This window comes from Caretta caretta, chromosome 4 (assembly GCF_965140235.1).
Source record: "Caretta caretta isolate rCarCar2 chromosome 4, rCarCar1.hap1, whole genome shotgun sequence".
In the NCBI taxonomy this organism is placed as follows: Eukaryota; Metazoa; Chordata; order Testudines; family Cheloniidae; genus Caretta; species Caretta caretta.
The window spans coordinates 68,654,069-68,675,898 of NC_134209.1; the positions used below are offsets into that span (position 1 = coordinate 68,654,069).

Sequence of the window (21,830 nt, forward strand, 5' to 3'; positions counted from 1 at the left end):
TTTGATGAGCTACTTGCCAATATTAAAGTAATAAAATAAAATGGACTTTCCCCAAAAAAGTTGGGGGACAGGGGGCGGGTAGCAGGCTCTTAGCTGTCAAAGACTGGGTATACATTGTCGTTGTCCATCCAATTCTTCCTTCCTGCCTCAGGGTTCAACGAGTACTCCGTTGAAATTCTGACTCCTGTTGTGGTCTATACTACAGACTTATGTTGGTATCTACATCACTTTGGGGTGTGGAAAATCCACACTCCTGAGCGGCGTATTTATACCCCTGGTGTAGATCATCCTGTCGATGGGAGGGCTTCTCCCATCAACATAGCATCTGTCTCTCAGGGAGGTAGAGGACCTACACCAACGGGAGAAGCTCTCCTGTTGGCGTAGGTAACGTCTTCGCTAAGTACTATTGTGACTCAGCTGAACCGGAGCCTCTATTAACGATAATGTGAGGCTGACAGCATCAGGCCAACTGGGATTTCCTTTTCCAGATGGCCTGCTCAGGGCTCCCACTGCCTCTTCACTCCTATGAGTCACTTGTTTCTCTGCAGAGCCCCCTTCTTTAAAAATTGATTCCAATCCCATTTGGGGAAGGGGATGCAAGGCAGACAGACTTAAGTTATATGCAGAAGTCTTGCCAAGACTTGGATGCTGGCTTCTTGCAGATACTGGGCAGGCAAGAGAGAGCAGGAAGTTTTTGATAGGTGAATATAATCTTTGGAACTTGATGCAGAAAGCTGCCGACAGTCCCAGGATGGAGGCCAAGACTGAAATTTATTTTGGCTAGTTGTGCATTGTTCTTTATTTGTGTGAGTGGGAGTTTAAAGTTACCTCAGGCTGCACTAGGGAAGCATCAATCAGTAACACATGAGCAGAAAAGAACCACTGAGCTGGAGATCTAGCTAGCTTTTCTGCTGGGAACAAGAAAAAAGATACCTGCTGTATGGCTTCCCAGCTACCTTCCTCTTCCCCCACCTCAAGGAAAAGCGCAGATTCCCTTGTTGGACACTGGTGCCCCGTCTTTCAGGGGAGAAGAATGAAGATTTCCCTAATTTTAGACTGATCCCCGAGGGAAATGAAGATGAGAGCCCCCTGCATCTCTTTCTTGTCTGACTATATTCTCTGGCCTTCTGGGTGGGGTGGTGGTGAAATCCAGTGATTTTTTTTTTTTTTTTTTTAGGTGTGTGTGTGTGTGTGATTCCTGGTGGGGGTGGAAATAATGGTGAAGCAATAAAAACATGCTGTTGTCCTAATACAGTTTGTAAATGAGAAAGTAAATTACTGAGAAACACAGCTTGAACATCTTGCTCATGGCAGTTCAAACTCTACTTGCTTGCAACAACTGTATTTAACAAGGCTTTCTGTGTCTGTGGACTGGAATAGTGGGTGCTCATATCTGGGGGCTTGATTTGGGTCCCACTAGGCTAGCATAGATGGAGATTATCTTTTCTGAAACAATCCTATATACTACATACCATGACAACTGGCGATTTAAAAGTCTGGCCTTTATTTGGTGACCAAAGATCAGTATCAAGTCAATATTGGGTTTTCTTTGTCCTGCATTACAGCAACAACTGTGCGCAAGAACTTACCTAGTAATAAAAATGCATAATTTTTATACTATGAAAAGAAATATGTTGAAGTGTTGCCCAAGTCAGGCTAAGGCATAGATATGTGCACCAAAGCTTCTGGGGCCATGTGATCTAATCTTTCATTTAAAATGTTTCTAGCTGTCATGGTTGTGAAGACAAGCTTGGAAGTATGAACTGAGTGTATTATATACAGCAATTGTAGAAAGCCTGATAAAATAGCTTTAAGAGGTGTGAACTGCCCTTTGCATCTCCATGGGTTCTTAACTCTGAAACCTGATGTGCAAGGAGGCCACCACTGCTCCCACCCCAACAATCTAAACAAAGGATTGGGGGGACAGGTGATTCTTTTCATCTGCCACCTCAGAGGAATGGCAGCAGTGGGGAGTCCCACTACTGCCATTCCTCTGACCCCCAAATCCTTTACTTAAATTGGTGGCATCTCCGTCCACCTTTCTGGGGCAGAAACCAGCTGCATGAAAGACGGAAGAGGTCTGTGGAAGGGGGAAGCCCCCTGCCAGGAATGGCTGTTGTGTGGGTGGCCCCTGCCCTGGGGGAAAGGGTCCAATATGGGGATGTGCCTAGGGGCCCAGGCAGTCTTAATCTGGCCCGGCCATGTGTTAAACATGAATGTCTTGTCCTATACAGGTTTCAGAGGAACAGCCGTGTTAGTCTGTATTCGCAAAAAGAAAAGGAGTACTTGTGGCACCTTAGAGACTAACCAATTTATTTGAGCATAAGCTTTCGTGAGCTACAGCTCACTTCATCGGATGCATACTGTGGAAAGTGTAGAAGGTCTTTTTATATACACACAAAGCATGAAAACATACCTCCTTCCACCCCACTCTCCTGCTGGTAATAGCTTATCTAAAGTAATCACTCTCCTTACAATAAGAAAAGGAGTTCTTGTGGCACCTTAGAGACTAACCAATTTATTTGAGCATGAGCTTTCGTGAGCTACAGCTCACTTCATCAGATGTATACCGTGGAAACTGCAGCAGACTTTATATACACACAGAGAATATGAAACAATACCTCCTCCCACCCCACTGTCCTGGCTATTACCAGCAGGACAGTGGGGCGGGAGGAGGCACCGTCCCACACTCTCCGTGCGTACACAAAGTCTGCCGCAGCCTCCACGGCACACATCCGATGAAGTGAGCTGCAGCCCACGAAAGCCCACGCTCAAACAAACTGGCCAGTCTCCAAGGTGCCACAAGAACTCCCCCTCCCCCTGCGAACACAGACCAACACGGCTGCTCCTCCGAAACCCCTCCCCACAATGTGTATGATAATCACCCGGGGGGTGAGAAAACCTGGATTTGGGCTGGAAATGGCCCAACTTGATTATCATACACATTGTAAGGAGAGGCCCCAGAGGAACAGCCGTGCCAGTCTGCACCCGCAAAAAGAAAAGGAGCACCCGCGGCACCCCAGAGACCAACCAATCCATTTGAGCACGAGCCCCCGTGAGCCACAGCCCACCCCATCAGACGCCCACCGTGGAAACTGCAGCAGACTCCACATACACACAGAGAACATGAAACAACACCTCCTCCCACCCCACTGTCCGCAGGACAGTGGGGTGGGAGGAGGTATTGTTTCATATTCTCTGTGTGTATATAAAGTCTGCTGCAGTTTCCACGGTATACATCTGATGAAGTGAGCTGTAGCTCACAAAAGCTCATGCTCAAATAAATTGGTTAGTCTCTAAGGTGCCACAAGAACTCCTTTTCTTATTGTAAGGAGAGTGATTACTTTAGATAAGCTATTACCAGCAGGAGAGTGGGGTGGAACGAGGTATGTTTTCATGCTTTGTGTGTATATAAAAAGATCTTCTACACTTTCCACAGTATGCATCCGATGAAGTGAGCTGTAGCTCACGAAAGCTTATGCTCAAATAAATTGGTTAGTCTCTAAGGTGCCACAAGTACTCCTTTTCTTTTTGTCCTATACAGTCAGTACAGATTCACCAGTAGCTGGTGTCCAACCTCCCTCCCTCCCACCTCGGCCAGTCATAGATACCTTGTGTACGTCTGCCCCTTCCCTTTCCCGCCCCATCGCCATCCCCACCCCCTCCTATGATTTTTGTGACCTTTGTTGTTTTAACAGGGCCGGGGAGGGGAGACAAAGAACTGAGCGGGAGGCAGCTGTGGACTCAGAACTGCTGGAGGATTGGGTGGGGATCCGAATTCATTCCTGGGCAGGGGGCCAGGCCAGCGTGGGGGCTGAGCGCTCCAGCAGCGGGGACAATCACCCGAACCCATAGCAGCGCTTGCAGCGCCCACGGCGGCGGGTGGGGCAGCCGCAGCGCAAAAATCAAGGCACCCCCCCGCTCTCTAGAGCTGTATTTTACATCGCCGGGGGGCGTGCACCGGCGGGGCTGCAGCCCGCGGTAGCCACGACGCCAGGGCCCATGGGAGCTGGCTCAGGAGAATGGCCCCAGCGCCCAGTCGTAAGGAATCACTAGGGTGAGCCCATTCTGTCCTTCACGTTGGCCTCCCCCGCCACCGCGCCATTTGGTTCACCCCAGCAACTTGAGGAAGCTGATCTCTCCCGCGTTGCCCCTGCCCCTTCCGCTCTAGTTTCTCGCGAGAGGTCGGTAGGCGGAGTTCTCGCGTGAGACTCACCTCTCTCGTATAATCTCGCGTTGCTGGGGGGCTTCGGCCTCTTTGGCTCCAGGGCGGCACCATGGCGGTCGGCAAGAACAAGCGCCTCACCAAGGGCGGCAAGAAAGGCGCTAAGAAGAAAGTGTAAGCGAGGCCGGTCAGGGGCGAGGGGTGCCGGGGGCCCCGCCGCGGGGGCTGCTGGGCTGCGGCTCGGCAGGATGCGCCGGATGCCGGGCGGATTGAGGCGGCCAGCGCAAGGCGCGGCGGTGGCGGTGTTGACATGGCGGCGGCCAAACCTGGGATTGGGGCGAGGGTTGTAGAGCGCGCGCGCGGCCCCCGCTGCACGGGACGGGGGCGCTGCGGCAGGGGGCGGAGCCTGTTCCGCTGTGAATCCCCCTGCCCGAGGTGGGGGGCCGGGGCCTGGCCGCACGGAGCCCCCCACCCCAGCACCAGGCTCGACTCTTGGGGGAAGATAGGAGTTAGGGAGCCGGGCTGCCTCTGCCCCACGTGCTGTGCGGAGCCGTCTCTGGCTGCCCCTGCCGCTCGCTGCTGATTTGTCCCCAGCTCCGGCGCCATCCCAGTGCAGGTGGGACAGAGCCTAACTGTTAGATATTGTGGGCTGGGTCCTTGTCTCTGACTGTCCCTGAAAGTGCAGGGCCTAGAGGGCTAACACTGAGCAGCACGTTGGGATGGATCAGTTTACTTATTTGTTGGTCCAGTGCTTGTATCACTTATTGGTGTTTGCAAGCTTATGCTGATAATAAGAAAACAAGTTTGCACTAATTTGGGAATGCGTAAATTGCAGTCGCCTATGGTATTTGAAGTATTTGGTAACTGTACAACAGTATACATGATAAATATGGAGGAAGGAGACCAGATTTTAGGCCAGATTTAATCTAAAAAATGAGTGGAAATATTTTTTTTTGGTAAATTAAGGGTCGATCCCTTCTCAAAGAAGGATTGGTACGATGTCAAGGCACCTGCAATGTTTAATATCCGAAACATTGGGAAGACACTCGTCACCAGGACCCAAGGAACCAGTGAGTATCTAATGTGTTGTGGTAACGCTTCATATCTGTTAATTTGTTTTGTTTTTTAAGACCGTGCAATGCAGTATAAGTTCTAAGCAGTTCCTGCTTAAACTAATGTGATTTGCAATATTATAGGATAAATAGACATAAAAAAACGTGTTTTGACCTCACTGTTTGTTGGGTAGTACTAAGGCTTTTGTTTCCAGTAGACAGAATCGGGTTACACATACAGAATATGGTTTGGTTCTTGCCCATGCAAGATGAACTAACTGATCTCTATTGGAAGCTATTGGATAATCTGTGGAACTGAAATGCAAAGGAAGACCCAATAAAGATTAGAATTCTGGGGTGGAAATTACTTAAAGTTATTTAAAGCATATGGGGAAAACGACAAAAAATTATTAATATCTTTTATAGGAGAGGAAGATCTGGAAAGCAGTGATGCAGAAAGATCTTGGGAAGGACATAGTGGGCAGATCTCTATATGTGGGGTTTCATTGTATAGGGTAGTGAAAACCACTAATTTTTTGGGCAGTGTATGTGCAGAGGCACCCCTAAGTAGAGGGAGTTGGTTATCTTTCACATGATCAGGTGACACCAAACTTGGAATACTATATTCAGGTAAGGGAACCTTAGTCTCTACTATTCAGAGATGAACAATGGGATCTGGATAAGCGCAACAGAATTATGTAAATGTAGGTGTGCAGCATGGCCAGCTTTACATGTGTTACGGGGTTTAAATATCAAAGAAGGACATGAATTATTTAGCATGGGTATAATTAGGAGCAATGGAATGAAATTAAGGAAAGGAAAACTTTGGTCGTCTTATGATTCATAAAAGTGAAATCTAGCAGATCATGGAATAATGTCCCCTGGTAACTGGACATAGAGAAGCTACTGCAAGGTCAGTCATGCATTGGCAGAGGTATAGCTGTTAAGAGATGTAATGAGACTTGTAATTTGCTCTGCTCCCTAATTTCATTTCTTAATCATTTATGTCTTTAGCTCTTATTTTGCATGTGCATATGTTTTTTTAATATATGTTAAAAAAGTAACCTAGTTCTTACATTTTTATATGTATACTTTTCTCAAGACACTTTGACTCCAGTTTCTAAAGGTATTGCAGCACTGAGCGCACCAACACCTAAATGCCTTTTTTAAATGTTGGCTGAATCTAGATTGAATCTTCAGGCCTGACTATAGAATTTATTTTTTGAATTTTAAATATGGGGCACAGCATGGTGTCTTTCAGTGCTGTGTATTGATGCTTTACTAGTTCATTGACTAACTTTATTACAAAAAAAAGTCTTTGCAACTGTTGAAGTTAAAGTAAATTTTTGTAGATCTAAACTTACATGAATTTGTGTTCAAGTCTAATGTGGTCTCCTCACTAGAACGTGGGGTTTGGGATCCATGCTTGGTACCGTGTTATTGCGGGGGCCATATTACCATGGATCCCAATTTAAATATTTAACTTTGGGATCCATCGCTGCAACCACGCTATATGTGAAGCTGCACTATAGCAATGCGTGCTCTAGCGAAGGTCCGCTATATTATAAATTCATATCAGCTAGTCCTTTTAATTTTTAATAAAAATATTATTTCATACACTTATAGAAATTGCCTCTGATGGACTTAAGGGCCGTGTGTTTGAAGTGAGTCTTGCTGATCTGCAGAATGATGAAGTTGCCTTCCGTAAATTCAAGCTGATTACAGAGGATGTTCAGGGCAAAAACTGTCTGACCAACTTCCATGGAATGGACCTCACCCGTGACAAGATGTGTTCCATGGTCAAAAAATGGCAGGTAAGTGGTAATGATATGTATCTGTGAAGCTGCAAAAATACTACCTTGACAGTAAACTGCCTCTAAAAATTGAGATGAAATAACTTGATCTTTGATACTGTTTGCAGGCTCATCTTTGACTTGATCAGACCAGCCAGTATTGTATTTGATTATTGATTGGTATTTGCTTATTTTTTCTTTTTGAAAACCAATAAGATAAAGCTTAAGGGTCACATTTTTAAAGACCAGCATCTGCAGCAATTTCTGTTGCCTGCAGAGGCGCACAGTTGCAGAAATTGTACACAATACTTCGAGCACATGGACTTCAAGCCTAGTTTTTTTTGTTTTGTTTTGTTTTTTGTTAAAAGGCAAAACGTATTTCTGAGGCCTTATTTACATTTGTTGTAGTTAGTTTGTCATTGGCTCCACTGGGGCAGCTACACCATGATTATTTGAAGCAAATCCCTGAGACCTCTGTTATTAGTGAGAACGGCAGGGTTTGGGAAGGCACCTTAAGGAAACAGAACACCTTGTTGCACGTATCATAGTTACTAGGCTGTCAGATTACACTTAAATACAAACTTTCAATATACAGGATGTAGACATCATCCTCATCCCAAATTTAAGAAGCCACAGAAAATGTCTTTATTCTAATTGGTGGATGTTACTGTGCTTGTAAAACTAAATAATGGATGTTGACTAAAAGCAAGGTAGGATTTTACTGGCTCCAAGTTGCCCCTGCTTATGAGGCAGAGAGTTGGGGTGTTCAGTAGAAGTCCCAATACAAAAAGAGAGGGGCTGGAAGGGAAAGCTGGTATTGGCAACTTGGAAACCACTTGGCAAGGAGAGACTTCCCACTAATAGCAAGGGTGGTGTATAAAATCCCAACCTGGGATAGAGGAGGTGCATTATAAGAATCAACACCTTTGTGCTCACTGCTATTATTAGTGTAACTGAATTATCTCTCCTTTACTCAGTCTGCTCATTATTAAGGTGCCAGATGTAAGAAGTGCTGCTGGTGTCATCAGTTAGTGTCCTCCCAAACAGTGTTTAGGAATTGGAAGTGTCAATAGCAGTTTAATATTACGTAGAATTTATAATTTAGGGGCTAACTATTCGCACCTTAATGTTGGGGTCAAGTGACAGCAACACTAGAGTATTTTAAGGAAGGTCTGACACTTTCACTGTGGTGTCTTTCTGTGATGTTAGAAGGGACAAATGTATTCTGTAACTTCTTTTCTAGACAATGATTGAAGCCCATGTTGATGTCAAAACTACCGATGGCTATCTACTGCGCCTCTTTTGCGTAGGTTTTACCAAGAAGCGCAATAACCAGATTCGCAAGACCTCATATGCCCAGCACCAGCAGGTCCGCCAAATTCGCAAGAAGATGATGGAAATCATGACACGGGAGGTGCAGACTAATGACCTGAAAGAAGTTGTTAATAAGCTGTACGTCTTGATTGTTATTAATCAAGTTTTATCTTAGGAATCATTTGCCATTCTATTCTGGCTTAATTGAGTTTAAGTGTTGGTTTACAGAGTCACAAAGAGGGTTTAATAGCAATTCATGTATTAACCTAGTTTAAATTTCTGTGAGGACAGTACTATCATTGTTAGCTTTTTTTTTTAAGCACGTCTGTGGGCAGTAGTAGGGGAAGAATCTGATTGCTAGAGTATCTGGATGTACTAATTAATATTTGCTAATTTAATAACTTACTATCTTATAAAACAATTTAACAGGAGCCTCAGTCATTTTCATTTCTGGTTGAGGGCTCAACAACTACTTTTGTTGGGGAACCAAATATTTAACAAAATTATGGGAAGCGCATCATACTGTTCCCCCTACACATACTCTTACCACCTGCACCACATATGACATCCACCAAACTGTTTGATTATGTAAATCTAAAAACAGAATTTGTGAAAAGACTGCATGACACACAGATCTTTCTGCAGACTTCAGCAATGTCTAGTTTTATAAAGACTCCAGTTCTTAACTCACTCATAGTAGTGGGTGGGTGAGATTCTGTGGCCTGCGTTGTGTAGGAGGTCAGACTAGAGGATCATAATGGTCTCTTCTGACCTTAAAGTCTATGAGGGAAGGTAGGATAGACTACTGTTGAGAATATTAAATACTGAATAATTTGAACTTTATATATTATATTGATCAGGAAGTTGATTATCACTTGAAAATCTAATACTGAAAACCTTTGATTATTTTCAGGATCCCAGACAGCATTGGCAAAGACATAGAAAAAGCTTGTCAATCCATCTACCCTCTTCATGATGTGTATGTCCGCAAAGTGAAGATGCTTAAGAAGCCCAAGTTTGAATGTAAGTTCATTTCTGCTTAAATGTGGAGTTTAACTAAGTGGTAGGCGAAGTTAAAGCAATATTTTCAAAGCATGTGTTCGGTGATTTTGGAACTGAGGGAGCCTTCTGAAGGCAGCATTGTATGTTTGAATGCTTAAAACTGATAAATGGCTTATCCTAACAGTCTGAGACTTCAGTAACAAATCTGAATTCCTGTAAATGATATTTCATTTTGGAATATTTTTGTTCTTGCTTTAAGAACCCAAATACAAATGCCGAAAAGAAGCAACTAAATGTTGGATGGTTTTGGTTTGGGAATGAATGATGACAACATGTTTCGGTCCCATATGACACTGAATGATTATACTCTTTCCCACTTTCTGACATTCCCATGTAATGCAGGACTGAGTTATTAATGGCATCTTTGAAAGACTTTAATTACACAAAACTCTTTTTGCTTTCATGTCTTTGTCTAAATACAAAAGTTAAGTAACTCACTGCAACCTCCTTGTATGGACACTCTTAAATGGGCAAGTCTTATTGATTTAGCCGTGGTACAATTTTGATACATAGAAATGGCCTATTTAAATGATTTGATCATTTAACTTGTCTCGCAGTGTGGAGATGACGGGGAATTTAATACAAAAAATACTCAATTATTAACAATTGCAATATTGTGCTTTTTTAGTGGGCAAGCTGATGGAACTGCACGGTGAAGGTGGTGGCACTGGAAAACCTTCTGGGGATGAGACAGGCGCTAAAGTAGAGCGAGCCGATGGATATGAGCCCCCTGTGCAAGAGTCTGTCTAGAATCAAAAATGGATGCAAAAAATAAAAAATTTTAATATACAGCAGTAGTAGTATTTGGTTTCATGCAGTGATACTAGACACTTACACCATATGTGGTATAAGATACTGGACACTTATAGCTATTACCCTTATTAAGTATGCCACTTACTGCTGTTGCTTCACGTGCTAAAGATGTGAGCTAGTATGGACTCTGACTCTTAATTTATCTCAGTTAGGAGAAAGCAGGTTGGTTGTCCTTTTTAGAAGTTGGTGTTTAAAAGTACTAGGTTGAGTTTCAAAGAGTTGAGCATCTAAAACCCAAACCTCTTCTAATGAGTTCCTGAACTAAAAGAGGCTTATTTTGTGTCTACATACAGAATACATAGCATTGATCACATGCACTAACTTACACTTAATAGTACCTTTCTTCTCAAAGCAGTCTGAAATAGCACCCAGCCACCTGGTGCACAGTGGGGTGGCTGGGGGAGGAAGGAGGAAATGTTGTTGTCCAAGGACTTGAATTTCCATGGAGTCTTTAAAGGTTTACACAGAGTAGATGGCACTCTTGTTTAAGGTCTTATTTAGATTCTAAAATTTATACTTTTGGTGATATTTTACTTTATGGTAACTTTTTCCAATAGGCAGTTTTGCTGTCTGATGCCCAAAATGCGTGTTAACACAACTATTTTATTGTGGAAACATACTCTTAATCAAAATTTAACCTGTTTTCAAAGGAATAGTGTACAAAGAAGATTTCTCACTTTCTCATTACAAGAAACAGTACTACTTGCAATGTAAGTTCACAAATACAGTACCATACAATATAGTTCCCATTATGTGAAATAAATTTGAAGCAGAAATACTTTAATAAGACGCAAATAAACTTCCAAACTCCAGAAATGAACCTTAAACCTATATTCATTCCACTCTTTTTTTGTTTTGTTTTTTTGTTCTTTAGGATGATGTAGTGATACTATTTTAGCTTTTTCTAGCAGTAGGTATATGTAAAGGCTCTGAAATGATTTCTTAAGAGCTCTTCCAAATCCTTCAGTCTTACACTATTATCTGGACAATGTGCTCTGAATTCCAGTACTTTGTTTTAAACAGTATAATTGACTGATAGCAGCAGCACACCAAAAATAACTCCTTCAGTGAGGCTGGGTTTTTCCCTAGTGAAATGAGTCTACAAGTTATGTAATTAATATAACTGTAAGCAGCTTTGACTGAAAGTTGGGAGGGGGACAGACTTGTTAGGTTTGATTTACCAATCTTGTGTTCCAGTTTTTGTTTTTTTTTAATTTGAAGATCATGTAGTTGTGTTTGGAAGACTAGACTACCAATTTCTTAATATGCAAGATGCTAGACTTGAACTATTGTCCTTCAATGTGACCATATAAATATCCACATATTAGCTAAAAAAAAATGTTGTATCTCTTCTGTTTACAATAGTTTTAATGTTAATCTGGTTTAATCTTTAGCTCTATTTATAAAACATTTTAAATTAAAATCAAACCCATATATGTTTACCACCAACTTGATACTGCAAAATTACATTAAGAACCAAGTGGAATTGACACAACCGCCCACTATCTGGCTCAGTGGTGAGGCATGTGCTTCTGGTTTTTGTTCCTAGCTGCTTATGATCCTGTTGGGAAAACTAATGCAAGTGACTTGTTGGCAGAGGGACATGCTGTGTTTTCAAAGGGGAAGGAAAGTGGCTCAAAAGACCCTGTAAGAAAGTTCAAGAATAACCACTTGTGATAGCCTGATAATTATGTAAATGATTCTGAGGCAAATATGTCCAAGAGGAAGAGGTGGAACTCTTTCTTGGGAACTCAACACCTGCATAGAGGGTGTTAGATACCTTCGCCATTGGGATAATAGTAAGTCTAAATCTCATATCCTAGTTGACTGTACCAACTGTCTCTAGGAGGCAGTGTGGTTTAGTGGACAGAAAAATAGATTGGGACTTGGGACACCTGGGTTCTATTCTTAGTTCAGCTCTGGGCTGCTAGGTGACCTCAGATAGGTCACTTCACCTCTGTGATTCCATTTTCCCATCTGTAAAATGGGGATAATGATGCTTAACTCCTTTAAAGTGTTGTGTGGAAAAGTGTTAAATAAGAGCTGGGTGGTATTCTGCATTAAGGTATAAAAAATGAGTTGCATTAATTGGGGTAAGTCACTATCCCTTATTACCCCACAGTTGTCTATTCTGATAATTCACATCTAATTCTGATGTTCTGTACAATACCTTTCTAATGACCAGATTTTATACTGTTCTCATATACAATGATTGAGCGTTCCTGACTTTGATATACACTTAAACTTACACCAGAAATAATCAAACGTGTTCTAATTCTCCCCTGTTTTGGCTCAAGAGTGAGTGGATACTTACTGTGAAGTGCCCTATTTTGAATACGCTTGAGTTGATAAAATAATCACTTGTTGGCATGTTATAGGAGTTAAGAGTGAGGTGGGGTTTTTTCCCAGTTAATCATAATACTCCCATTTTGTCAATTGACCTATTTGCTATGTGGGTATAGTTAAACAATTATGAAAGTGGCTCAAAGTAGGGTTTGTCTTTTTTACAATAAGACTTGTTACTGATTCATAACACATTCTGTACATTTGAGTTTAACTGACCTCTAGGAATTCCAAAATACTTGAGTACATGAACATTGTTGAATTTATGCTGCTTACTTTGGCTTTTCTGCTGATGGGTCCAAGATCAGTTTGTCCTAAAGTAAGCATTGTGGGTGCTATTGCATTTAGAGAAAGCCCAATACTGGATTTGGCAGACACTAAACAAATGCAGATTTTGGGTGAAAAGTAGGTTTTCCTCATAGACATAGTGTGCTATGGAGGCCATGCTACACAGGTGTTAAGATCCAGTTATGGAAACCAATAAAGTAACCTAAGCAGAGAATCTAAGGACAGGTCTACACTATAAATTTATATTAATATAGCTAGTCAGACTTGCATGAGGATTTTGCACAACCTAAATACAGTCATTGATAAATTAGCACTCTTACATCTCTAAAATCTGTACAAACATTTGACCAAACTTAATTCCTGCTGTAATTCTAAAGAAGTGACTGGAGGATTGACACAAGAATTAGTTTGGCCCATTATTTGTTAACACCGCTATGTGGTAGAAAGTAAACCTCTTCTGTTTGCTGGGATCTTGTGTAGGGACAAGAAAAGCAAACAAAGGAAGTCTTCCATGTTATGTAAATAGCAGCAAAGTATGAACACTCATATTGCTATGCTCCTCACAGGTTTCCACTTGCTCTGTTGCTCTTCTATCCAACAGATATGGACTTCTCTACATTCTAACTCCATGCCATGTAGGTACTTACAGGCTGTGATCAGATCACTGTTCAACCTGCTCTGCGATAAACTCAAGATAGTGAGACACAAGGAACTCAGTCTCAGGCATGTTTTCTTATCCTTTAATCATTCTGGTGGCTCTTCTCTGAACCCTCTCTAATTTATCAACATCCTTCTTAAATTGCGAACACAGGCACTGGACATAGGATTCCAACAGTGGTCATAACAGTGCCAGTACAGTGATAAAATAACCTTTACCATTTACTTCTACTATTCTCCTGTTTGTGCATCTAAGGATCACATTGACCCTTTTGGCCACAGTGTTGTGCTGGGAGCTCATTTTCAGCTAACTATCCAGCATGACCCCAAAGTCTCTTTCAGATTCACTGCTTCCCAGGAGAGTCCCCCATTTTGTAAGTATGGCCTACATTCTTTGTTCCTAGATGTTACATTTGGCTGCATTAAAAAGTCATTATAAAATGACTCAGGTCAAGGAATCATTATTATCTTCATTATTTACCACTTTCACAAGTTTTGTGTAATCTGCAAGCTTTATTAATTTTGTTCCAGGTGATAGATAAAAATTTTAAATAGTGGAGGGCAAAGAACAGATCCTTGCAGGACACCACTAGAAACACATCTGCTCCTCAGAGGATCTCCTTGTCAGTTTTGTCTTTTTGCATTCAGAAAACTCTCTTCTACAGTGGAGTTGAAAATTAACAAGTGGCCTATAGTAAATTTTCAAGTAAGTTTCCAATTATTATATTCCTTTTAATATCCACTTTCAATATAAATCTTTCAGACTTTGGCACCAGGACTCATACTTCATTTGAAATCCTTGGCAGTGTTGTACTAGTACTTTATTACCATGCTTTGAGGGCTTTCAGTAGATCTGAATAGGAATGGATTTCTCAATAGGAATGGAGGAAAGGAAGCATGGAAAGAAATAACTAGCGACTGCTCACTAAGACCCACTCTGCTGTCTTCCATGTACTAGGTGCAGAAAGCCATCAGAACATCAAAGTAAATGGGGTAGGATCTGAGACTAAAATAAGGAAAGAACAAGTTAAGAATTACTGAGACTGGTTAGTTGTCTTCAAGGTGGCAGGGCCTGATTGAATACATCCTAGAATATTTAAGGAACTGACCTGAAGAGGTTGCTGAGCCATTAGCAATTATCTTTGAGAACTCATGGATGATGGGAAAGATGCCAGAAGACTAGAAAAGGGCAAATACCTTTCTATCTATAAAAAGGGGAATAAAGACAAAATTATAGACCAGTTAACTTTAACTTTGGTAACCAGAAAGATAATGGAGCAAATACGTAAACAATCAATTTGTAAGCACCTAGAAGATAAATAACAGTCAACATGGATGTGTCAAGAACAAATCATGTCAAACCAACCTAATATCCTTCTTTGACAGGTAACCAGCCGTGTGGATGGGGGCAAGCAGTAGATGCCATATATCTCAATTTTAGTAAGGTTTTTGATACTGTCTCACAAGATCTTCTCATAACCAAACTAGGGGAAAAAAAGCCTTGACAAACATACTATAAGGCGGGTGCGCAACTGTTTGGAAAACCATAATCAGAGAATAGTTATCAATGGTTCACAGTCAAGCTGGCAGGTGATATTGAGTGGGGTCCTGTCAGGCTCTGTCCTGCATCTGGTTCTGTTCAATATCTCCATAAATGATTTGGATAATGTTGAGGGCTTGTCTACACTGAAAATGCCGCAGTAGTGCAGCGACACCATTAGTGTTTCAGTGAAGAAACTACCTATGCCAACAGAGGGCTTCTTCTATCAGTGTAGGTAATCCACCTCCCAGAGTCATGGTTGCTAGGTTGATAGGTGCTGTCTACTCTGGGGGTTAGATCGGTTTAACTGCATTGTTGAGTGGTATGGATTTTTTTACACCCCCAGAGTGACACAATAATATTGACCTAATTTCCTAGTGTCGACCAGGTCACAGAGTATGCTTTAAGTTTGCGGACAATAGCAAGATGGGAGGGGTTGCAAACCCTTTGGAGACTGGAATTAGAATTCATAATAAGCTTGACAAACTGGAGAAATGGTCTGAAATAAATAGGATGAAATTCATAAGGACAAATGCAAAGTACTACACTTTAGGAAGGAATAATTAACTGCCCAAATACAAAATGGGAAAAACTGCCTAGGAAGGAGTATTGCAGAAAAAGATCTGGGGATTATAGTGGATCACAAACTAAATATGACAGGTTTCAGAGGAACAGCCGTGTTAGTCTGTATTCGCAAAAAGAAAAGGAGTACTTGTGGCACCTTAGAGACTAACCAATTTATTTGAGCATGAGCTTTCGTGAGCTACAGCTCACTTCATCAGATGTTTACCGTGGAAACTGCAGCAGACTTTATATACACACAGAGAATATGAAACAATACCTCCTCCCACCCCACTGTCCTGCTGGTAATAGCTTATCTAAAGTGATCAACAGGTGGGCCATTTCCAGCACAAATCCAGGTTTTCTCACCCTCCACCCCCCACACAAATTCACTCTCCTGCTGGTGCTAGCCCATCCAAAGTGACAACTCTTTACATAATCAAGTCGGGCTATTTCCTGCATAGATCAAGGTTTTCTCACATCCCCCCCACCCCCATACACACACAAACTCACTCTCCTGCTGGTAATAGCTCATCTAAACTGACCACTCTCCAAGTTTAAATCCAAGTTAAACCAGAACATCTGGGGGGGGGGGGGGGTAGGAAAAAACAAGAAGAAACAGGCTACCTTGCATAATGACTTAGCCACTCCCAGTCTCTATTTAAGCCTAAATTAATAGTATCCAATTTGCAAATGAATTCCAATTCAGCAGTTTCTTGCTGGAGTCTGGATTTGAAGTTTTTTTGTTTTAAGATAGCGACCTTCATGTCTGTGATTGCGTGACCAGAGAGATTGAAGTGTTCTCCGACTGGTTTATGAATGTTATGATTCTTGACATCTGATTTGTGTCCATTTATTCTTTTACGTAGAGACTGTCCAGTTTGACCAATGTACATGGCAGAGGGGCATTGCTGGCACATGATGGCATATATCACATTGGTGGATGTGCAGGTGAACGAGCCTCTGATAGTGTGGCTGATGTTATTAGGCCCTGTGATGGTGTCCCCTGAATAGATATGTGGGCACAATTGGCAACGGGCTTTGTTGCAAGGATAAGTTCCTGGGTTAGTGGTTCTGTTGTGTGGTATGTGGTTGTTGGTGAGTATTTGCTTCAGGTTGCGGGGCTGTCTGTAGGCAAGGACTGGCCTGTCTCCCAAGACTTGTGAGAGTGTTGGGTCATCCTTTAGGATAGGTTGTAGATCCTTAATAATGCGTTGGAGGGGTTTTAGTTGGGGGCTGAAGGTGACCGCTAGTGGCGTTCTGTTATTTTCTTTGTTAGGCCTGTCCTGTAGTAGGTAACTTCTGGGAACTCTTCTGGCTCTATCAATCTGTTTCTTTACTTCTGCAGGTGGGTATTGTAGTTGTAAGAAAGCTTGACAGAGATCTTGTAGGTGTTTGTCTCTGTCTGAGGGGTTGGAGCAAATGCGGTTGTATCGCAGAGCTTGGCTGTAGACGATGGATCGTGTGGTGTGGTCAGGGTGAAAGCTGGAGGCATGCAGGTAGGAATAGCGGTCAGTAGGTTTCCGGTATAGGGTGGTGTTTATGTGGCCATTGTTTATTAGCACTGTAGTGTCCAGGAAGTGGATCTCTTGTGTGGACTGGACCAGGCTGAGGTTGGTGGTGGGATGGAAATTGTTGAAATCGTGGTGGAATTCCTCAAGGGCTTCTTTTCCATGGGTCCAGATGATGAAGATGTCATCAATATAGCGCAAGTAGAGTAGGGGCTTTAGGGGACGAGAGCTGAGGAAGCGTTGTTCTAAATCAGCCATAAAAATGTTGGCATACTGTGGGGCCATGCGGGTACCCATAGCAGTGCCGCTGATCTGAAGGTATACATTGTCCCCAAATGTGAAATAGTTATGGGTAAGGACAAAGTCACAAAGTTCAGCCACCAGGTTAGCCGTGACATTATCGGGGATAGTGTTCTTGACGGCTTGTAGTCCATCTTTGTGTGGAATGTTGGTGTAGAGGGCTTCTACATCCATAGTAGCCAGGATGGTGTTATCAGGAAGATCACCGATGGATTGAAGTTTCCTCAGGAAGTCAGTGGTGTCTCGAAGGTAGCTGGGAGTGCTGGTAGCGTAGGGCCTGAGGAGGGAGTCTACATAGCCAGACAATCCTGCTGTCAGGGTGCCAATGCCTGAGATGATGGGGCGCCCAGGATTTCCAGGTTTATGGATCTTGGGTAGTAGATAGAATATCCCAGGTCGGGGTTCCAGGGGTGTGTCTGTGTGGATTTGATCTTGTGCTTTTTCAGGAAGTTTCTTGAGCAAATGCTGTAGTTGCTTTTGGTAACTCTCAGTGGGATCATAGGGTAATGGCTTGTAGAAACTCGTGTTGGAGAGCTGCCGAGCAGCCTCTTGTTCATATTCCGACCTATTCATGATGACAACAGCACCTCCTTTGTCAGCCTTTTTGATTATGATGTCAGAGTTGTTTCTGAGGCTGTGGATGGCATTGCGTTCCGCATGGCTGAGGTTATGGGGCAAGTGATGCTGCTTTTCCACAATTTCAGCCCGTGCACGTCGGCGGAAACTAAATATGAGTCAACAATGTAATACTGTTACAAAGAAAGTGAACATCATTCTGGGATGTATTAGCAGGAGTGGTAAGATAAACACGAGAATTAATTCTTCCACTCTACTGAGCACTGATAAGGCCTCAACTAGAATACTGTGTCCAGTTCTGGGCATCAGACTTCAGAAGAGATGTGGACAAATTGGAGAAAGTCCAGAGAAGAGCAACAAAAAATTATTAAAGGTCTAGAAAACAAGACCTATGAGGGAAGATTGAAAAAAATTGGGTTTGTTTAGTGTGAAGATAAGAGTAAGGGGGGGACATAAGTCTTCAAATACATGAAAGATTGTTATGAATAGGGAGGGTGATAGTGTTCTTAACACTCAGGACAGGACAAGAACTAATGGACTTAAATTGCAGCAAGGGAGACTTAGGTTAGACATTAGGAAAAACTTCCTAACATAAGGGTAGGGTAGTTGAGCACTGAAAAAACTACCTAAGGAAATTGTGGGATCTCCATCACCAAAGATTTTTTAGAACAGGTTAGACAAACCAGGGATGATCTAGATAATACTTAGTCCTGCCTTAGTACAGGGGACTGGACTAGATGACCTATCAAGGTTCCTTCCAGTCCAACATTTCTATGATTTTTGTGACTGAGAAAACAAAGCTTACGAAGTGGCATAATTGAGTTGAGGGAGCTCTGCAGGTTGATTTGCAATCCTTGTTAGAAACATTCTTACTAAATACTTTAAAAGGGCAACAATTATATTTAAGCCAGGGAAACCAGATTGCCATTTAGCAGAAAGAGACATCCAACTGTATTGTTTAATTATGATAGTAGCAATGTTAAAATAAACTTCTTATTTCCTTGTGTGGCACAAAGCAGGGCCAGCCAAAATTTTTTGAGTAAGTGGGTAACTTTACAGATACCAGAACTGATAGACTTCAGACCTGTCTGTCTGAAACAGGATTAAATTGAGTTGAAACTGCAAGAGTTCAGGGTACTTGGCTATTTGACAGTGGCAAGGGTGTTTGCCAAATTAGATCTTAAGAGTTGTTCTCAATTCTCAACAACTGCATGGTGGAAGTTCAGAGAATTCTGAGGGTACAGTTACAAAATTTCTGCAGGCTTTATCCAGGATGTAGTTGCTGGAATACCAAAACATTCTGAGTGCTGGCTGGTCTCTTCAAAGTAAATCTGAAGTGTGCCAAAAGTCGGGCTATTCTGGTAAAATGTCTAGAAGATACCACTACAAAGAAGTGACTGCAAGGTAATCTAATAAGAGCCATGAACCTGATGTTCTTGTCAATTATGTGGAATAGAAATGATTACCTTTCTTTCCAAAATAAAAATATTAACATGAATTTAGTGTTCACAGGATGCTGGATTGATAGTCCCAGGGACCAAAGTTGTCTAAACAGAACCAAAAGTGGTAGTTCAAGTTTAGTTCAATTGCCCTGACCCTTCCATCCTTGCTATGTGTGCTACTAACAAGGGTGCTAATTGTAATGGCTTTAGCGATGCCTGTTTACTGGGAACTAGAGTGAAACTTCTCCCTCCATTCCATATAGGCCACTCAGGTGATAGTAATCTCCAGTTGTTACTAGTGAAAGACACGCTGTATCCTGTTACACATCTCCTGGACCATCTAGTTCTCCTACTATTAGCCTTTTTACCTGTTGTATTCAAACACCTAAGAGTGATCACACTTTGTATTTTTACCTATTTACAACAATCCAACTTCAACTGAGATTGCTTTTGGGGCTTGCCTACACACTCAAGTTATACTGTTTTAATTATTCAAGTACAGCTAATGTTGTACAACCCCAATAGTATAGATTCAGTTAAACCACTATAAGAGTGCTTTATTCCTGTATGGGAAGGGAGATAAGCCATCGAGGCGTGACAGATGCTATAGACACATGCAATATCTTTGAGAGTATTGTTTCAACTTTATAAAAGTTACCTGTAGCTCTGAGCCAGGGATTGTATGCTAGCTCCATGGGTTGCTAACTCCCTCCAGGAACTAAAACCAGTGTGTGTTGGAGTAATTACTGCAGACCCTGGGACAGGTAAGCAACTCTAGAGAACTACTGAATGCTTGGTGAACTGCATATAGCAGTTCTGGCTGAGGTCCAGAAGATACAGAGAAGCTTTTGATATACAGGCTCAGCTGAAATTGACTGAGAAGTTATTGATCTAAAAACTGGCACAAACTGTTAACCAAGAGGGCAAACTCAGCTGAAAAGTTTGAAGGACTTTGGAACATATCAGCGTTCCCCTGTGGAAGTTGGATGACATTTGGTTAGCTTAGCATTCATTTAGACAATTTATTATTTTGTTTTTAGGACTAAGGCATTAGAGAATTCATAAATGTACTTGGCTTTGTAAAGGCTGGCAGGCCCTTGAACCACAGCTTAAATCCCTGGGATGGATGGAGAGTGTCATGCATAAGGTTAAGATTTTGTCATGGATATTTTTAGTAAAAGTCATGGGCAATAAAGTAAAAAGAAAAGGAGTACTTGTGGCACCTTAGAGACTAACCAATTTATTTGAGCATAAGCTTTTGTGAGCTACAGCTCACTTCATCGGATGCATACCTGTAGCTCACGAAAGCTTATGCTCAAATAAATTGGTTAGTCTCTAAGGTGCCACAAGTACTCCTTTTCTTTTTGCAAATACAGACTAACACAGTTGTTACTCTGAAACCGGGCAATAAAGAAAAATTAATGGAATTGTGACCTGTCCCTGACTTTTACTAAAAAATCTGTGATAAAATGGGAACGGATGGGGTGGCTCAGAGCTCCAGCGGAAGTGGCAGGGGGGAAGGGTCCTCCTGCCCCGCCACGGTGGGGATACCTCACAGCTCCCTTTGCTGCGGGTGATGGTGGGACCCTGTAGCTCCCACCTGCCGGGGCTGAAGTCACAGAGAGAGGTCTTTGGAAGTAACAGATTCCATGACTTCCGTGACAAAATGGTAGCTTTAGTCATGTGACACTTCCAATAGAGAGATGATTGCTAGAGGCACGGTTTATTGAACAGACCATGGAGGGACAAAGCTGCAGTTAATTCCAAAATGGTGACTACTGATGTATGGCACATTTATACCAGTATACTATTTTGATTTTTTTTTTTTGGGGTAAATCCCTAATGGAAATACTTATACTGGTGTAAGATCTGTGTAGACCAGACAAAACAATTATTGCATTATAGACCATGTTAACTGAACATGACCTCATGTATTTAAAGATATCAATCCTTTCATTAAATCAGAATTAGTGAGAGTTAAAGGTAAATACAGTATCAAATGTGACTCAGACATACATATAAAAGTTTATTGGTTAAATACAAATTTAATTTATACTGGTACCATATTGCTGGAGACAAATTTGGACTTGCAGAATATAAGTTTTTATTTTGTACTATATTCACTATATATAAAAATCATGGAAAAAATGTGTTCTGATACAAAGATGCTATTTTCACTGTGGATGATTTCACAAAACACTAACAGCCTGGAGTTTAGGAAGACCACTCTATATCATATTAATGAATCCTAGTCCCTAGTTGAGTTTCAAGATAACATAATCTTTCATATTAACTGCAAATGTAATTTAGGACTTTCACTGGAACTTTCCCTTTTCATTTCCCCTTTCTGCTGAATTACATCCTTGTAAACAATAGGGATTTTAGATTATTTTCTGTGTAAACCTTTGTGGTC

General features: G+C 41.9%; 1 protein-coding gene, 1 long non-coding RNA gene and 1 other non-coding gene across 3 annotated transcripts in view; 2 read left to right on the plus strand and 1 right to left on the minus strand.

The window, feature by feature from the left end:
- The window catches only part of LOC125635567 (uncharacterized), a 29,347-nt gene extending 25,045 nt beyond the window's left edge, over positions 1-4,302 (minus strand). The window contains exon 1 of the long non-coding RNA XR_007356305.2: positions 4,217-4,302. This is a non-coding gene — a long non-coding RNA (uncharacterized LOC125635567). The remainder of the gene's footprint in view (positions 1-4,216) is intronic.
- On the plus strand, positions 4,186-10,177 carry RPS3A (ribosomal protein S3A). Its single transcript, XM_048847393.1, has 6 exons — positions 4,186-4,339; positions 5,132-5,235; positions 6,844-7,031; positions 8,254-8,462; positions 9,238-9,347; positions 10,015-10,177. Exons 1-6 carry the CDS (start codon positions 4,278-4,280, stop codon positions 10,134-10,136), a joined length of 795 nt encoding a protein of 264 aa, XP_048703350.1. The 5' UTR covers positions 4,186-4,277; the 3' UTR covers positions 10,137-10,177.
- LOC125636311 (small nucleolar RNA SNORD73) lies at positions 9,643-9,714 on the plus strand. The gene has a single exon (XR_007356547.1). It is a non-coding gene; the product is annotated as a small nucleolar RNA SNORD73 (small nucleolar RNA).
- Positions 10,178-21,830: the final 11,653 nt, after the last annotated feature.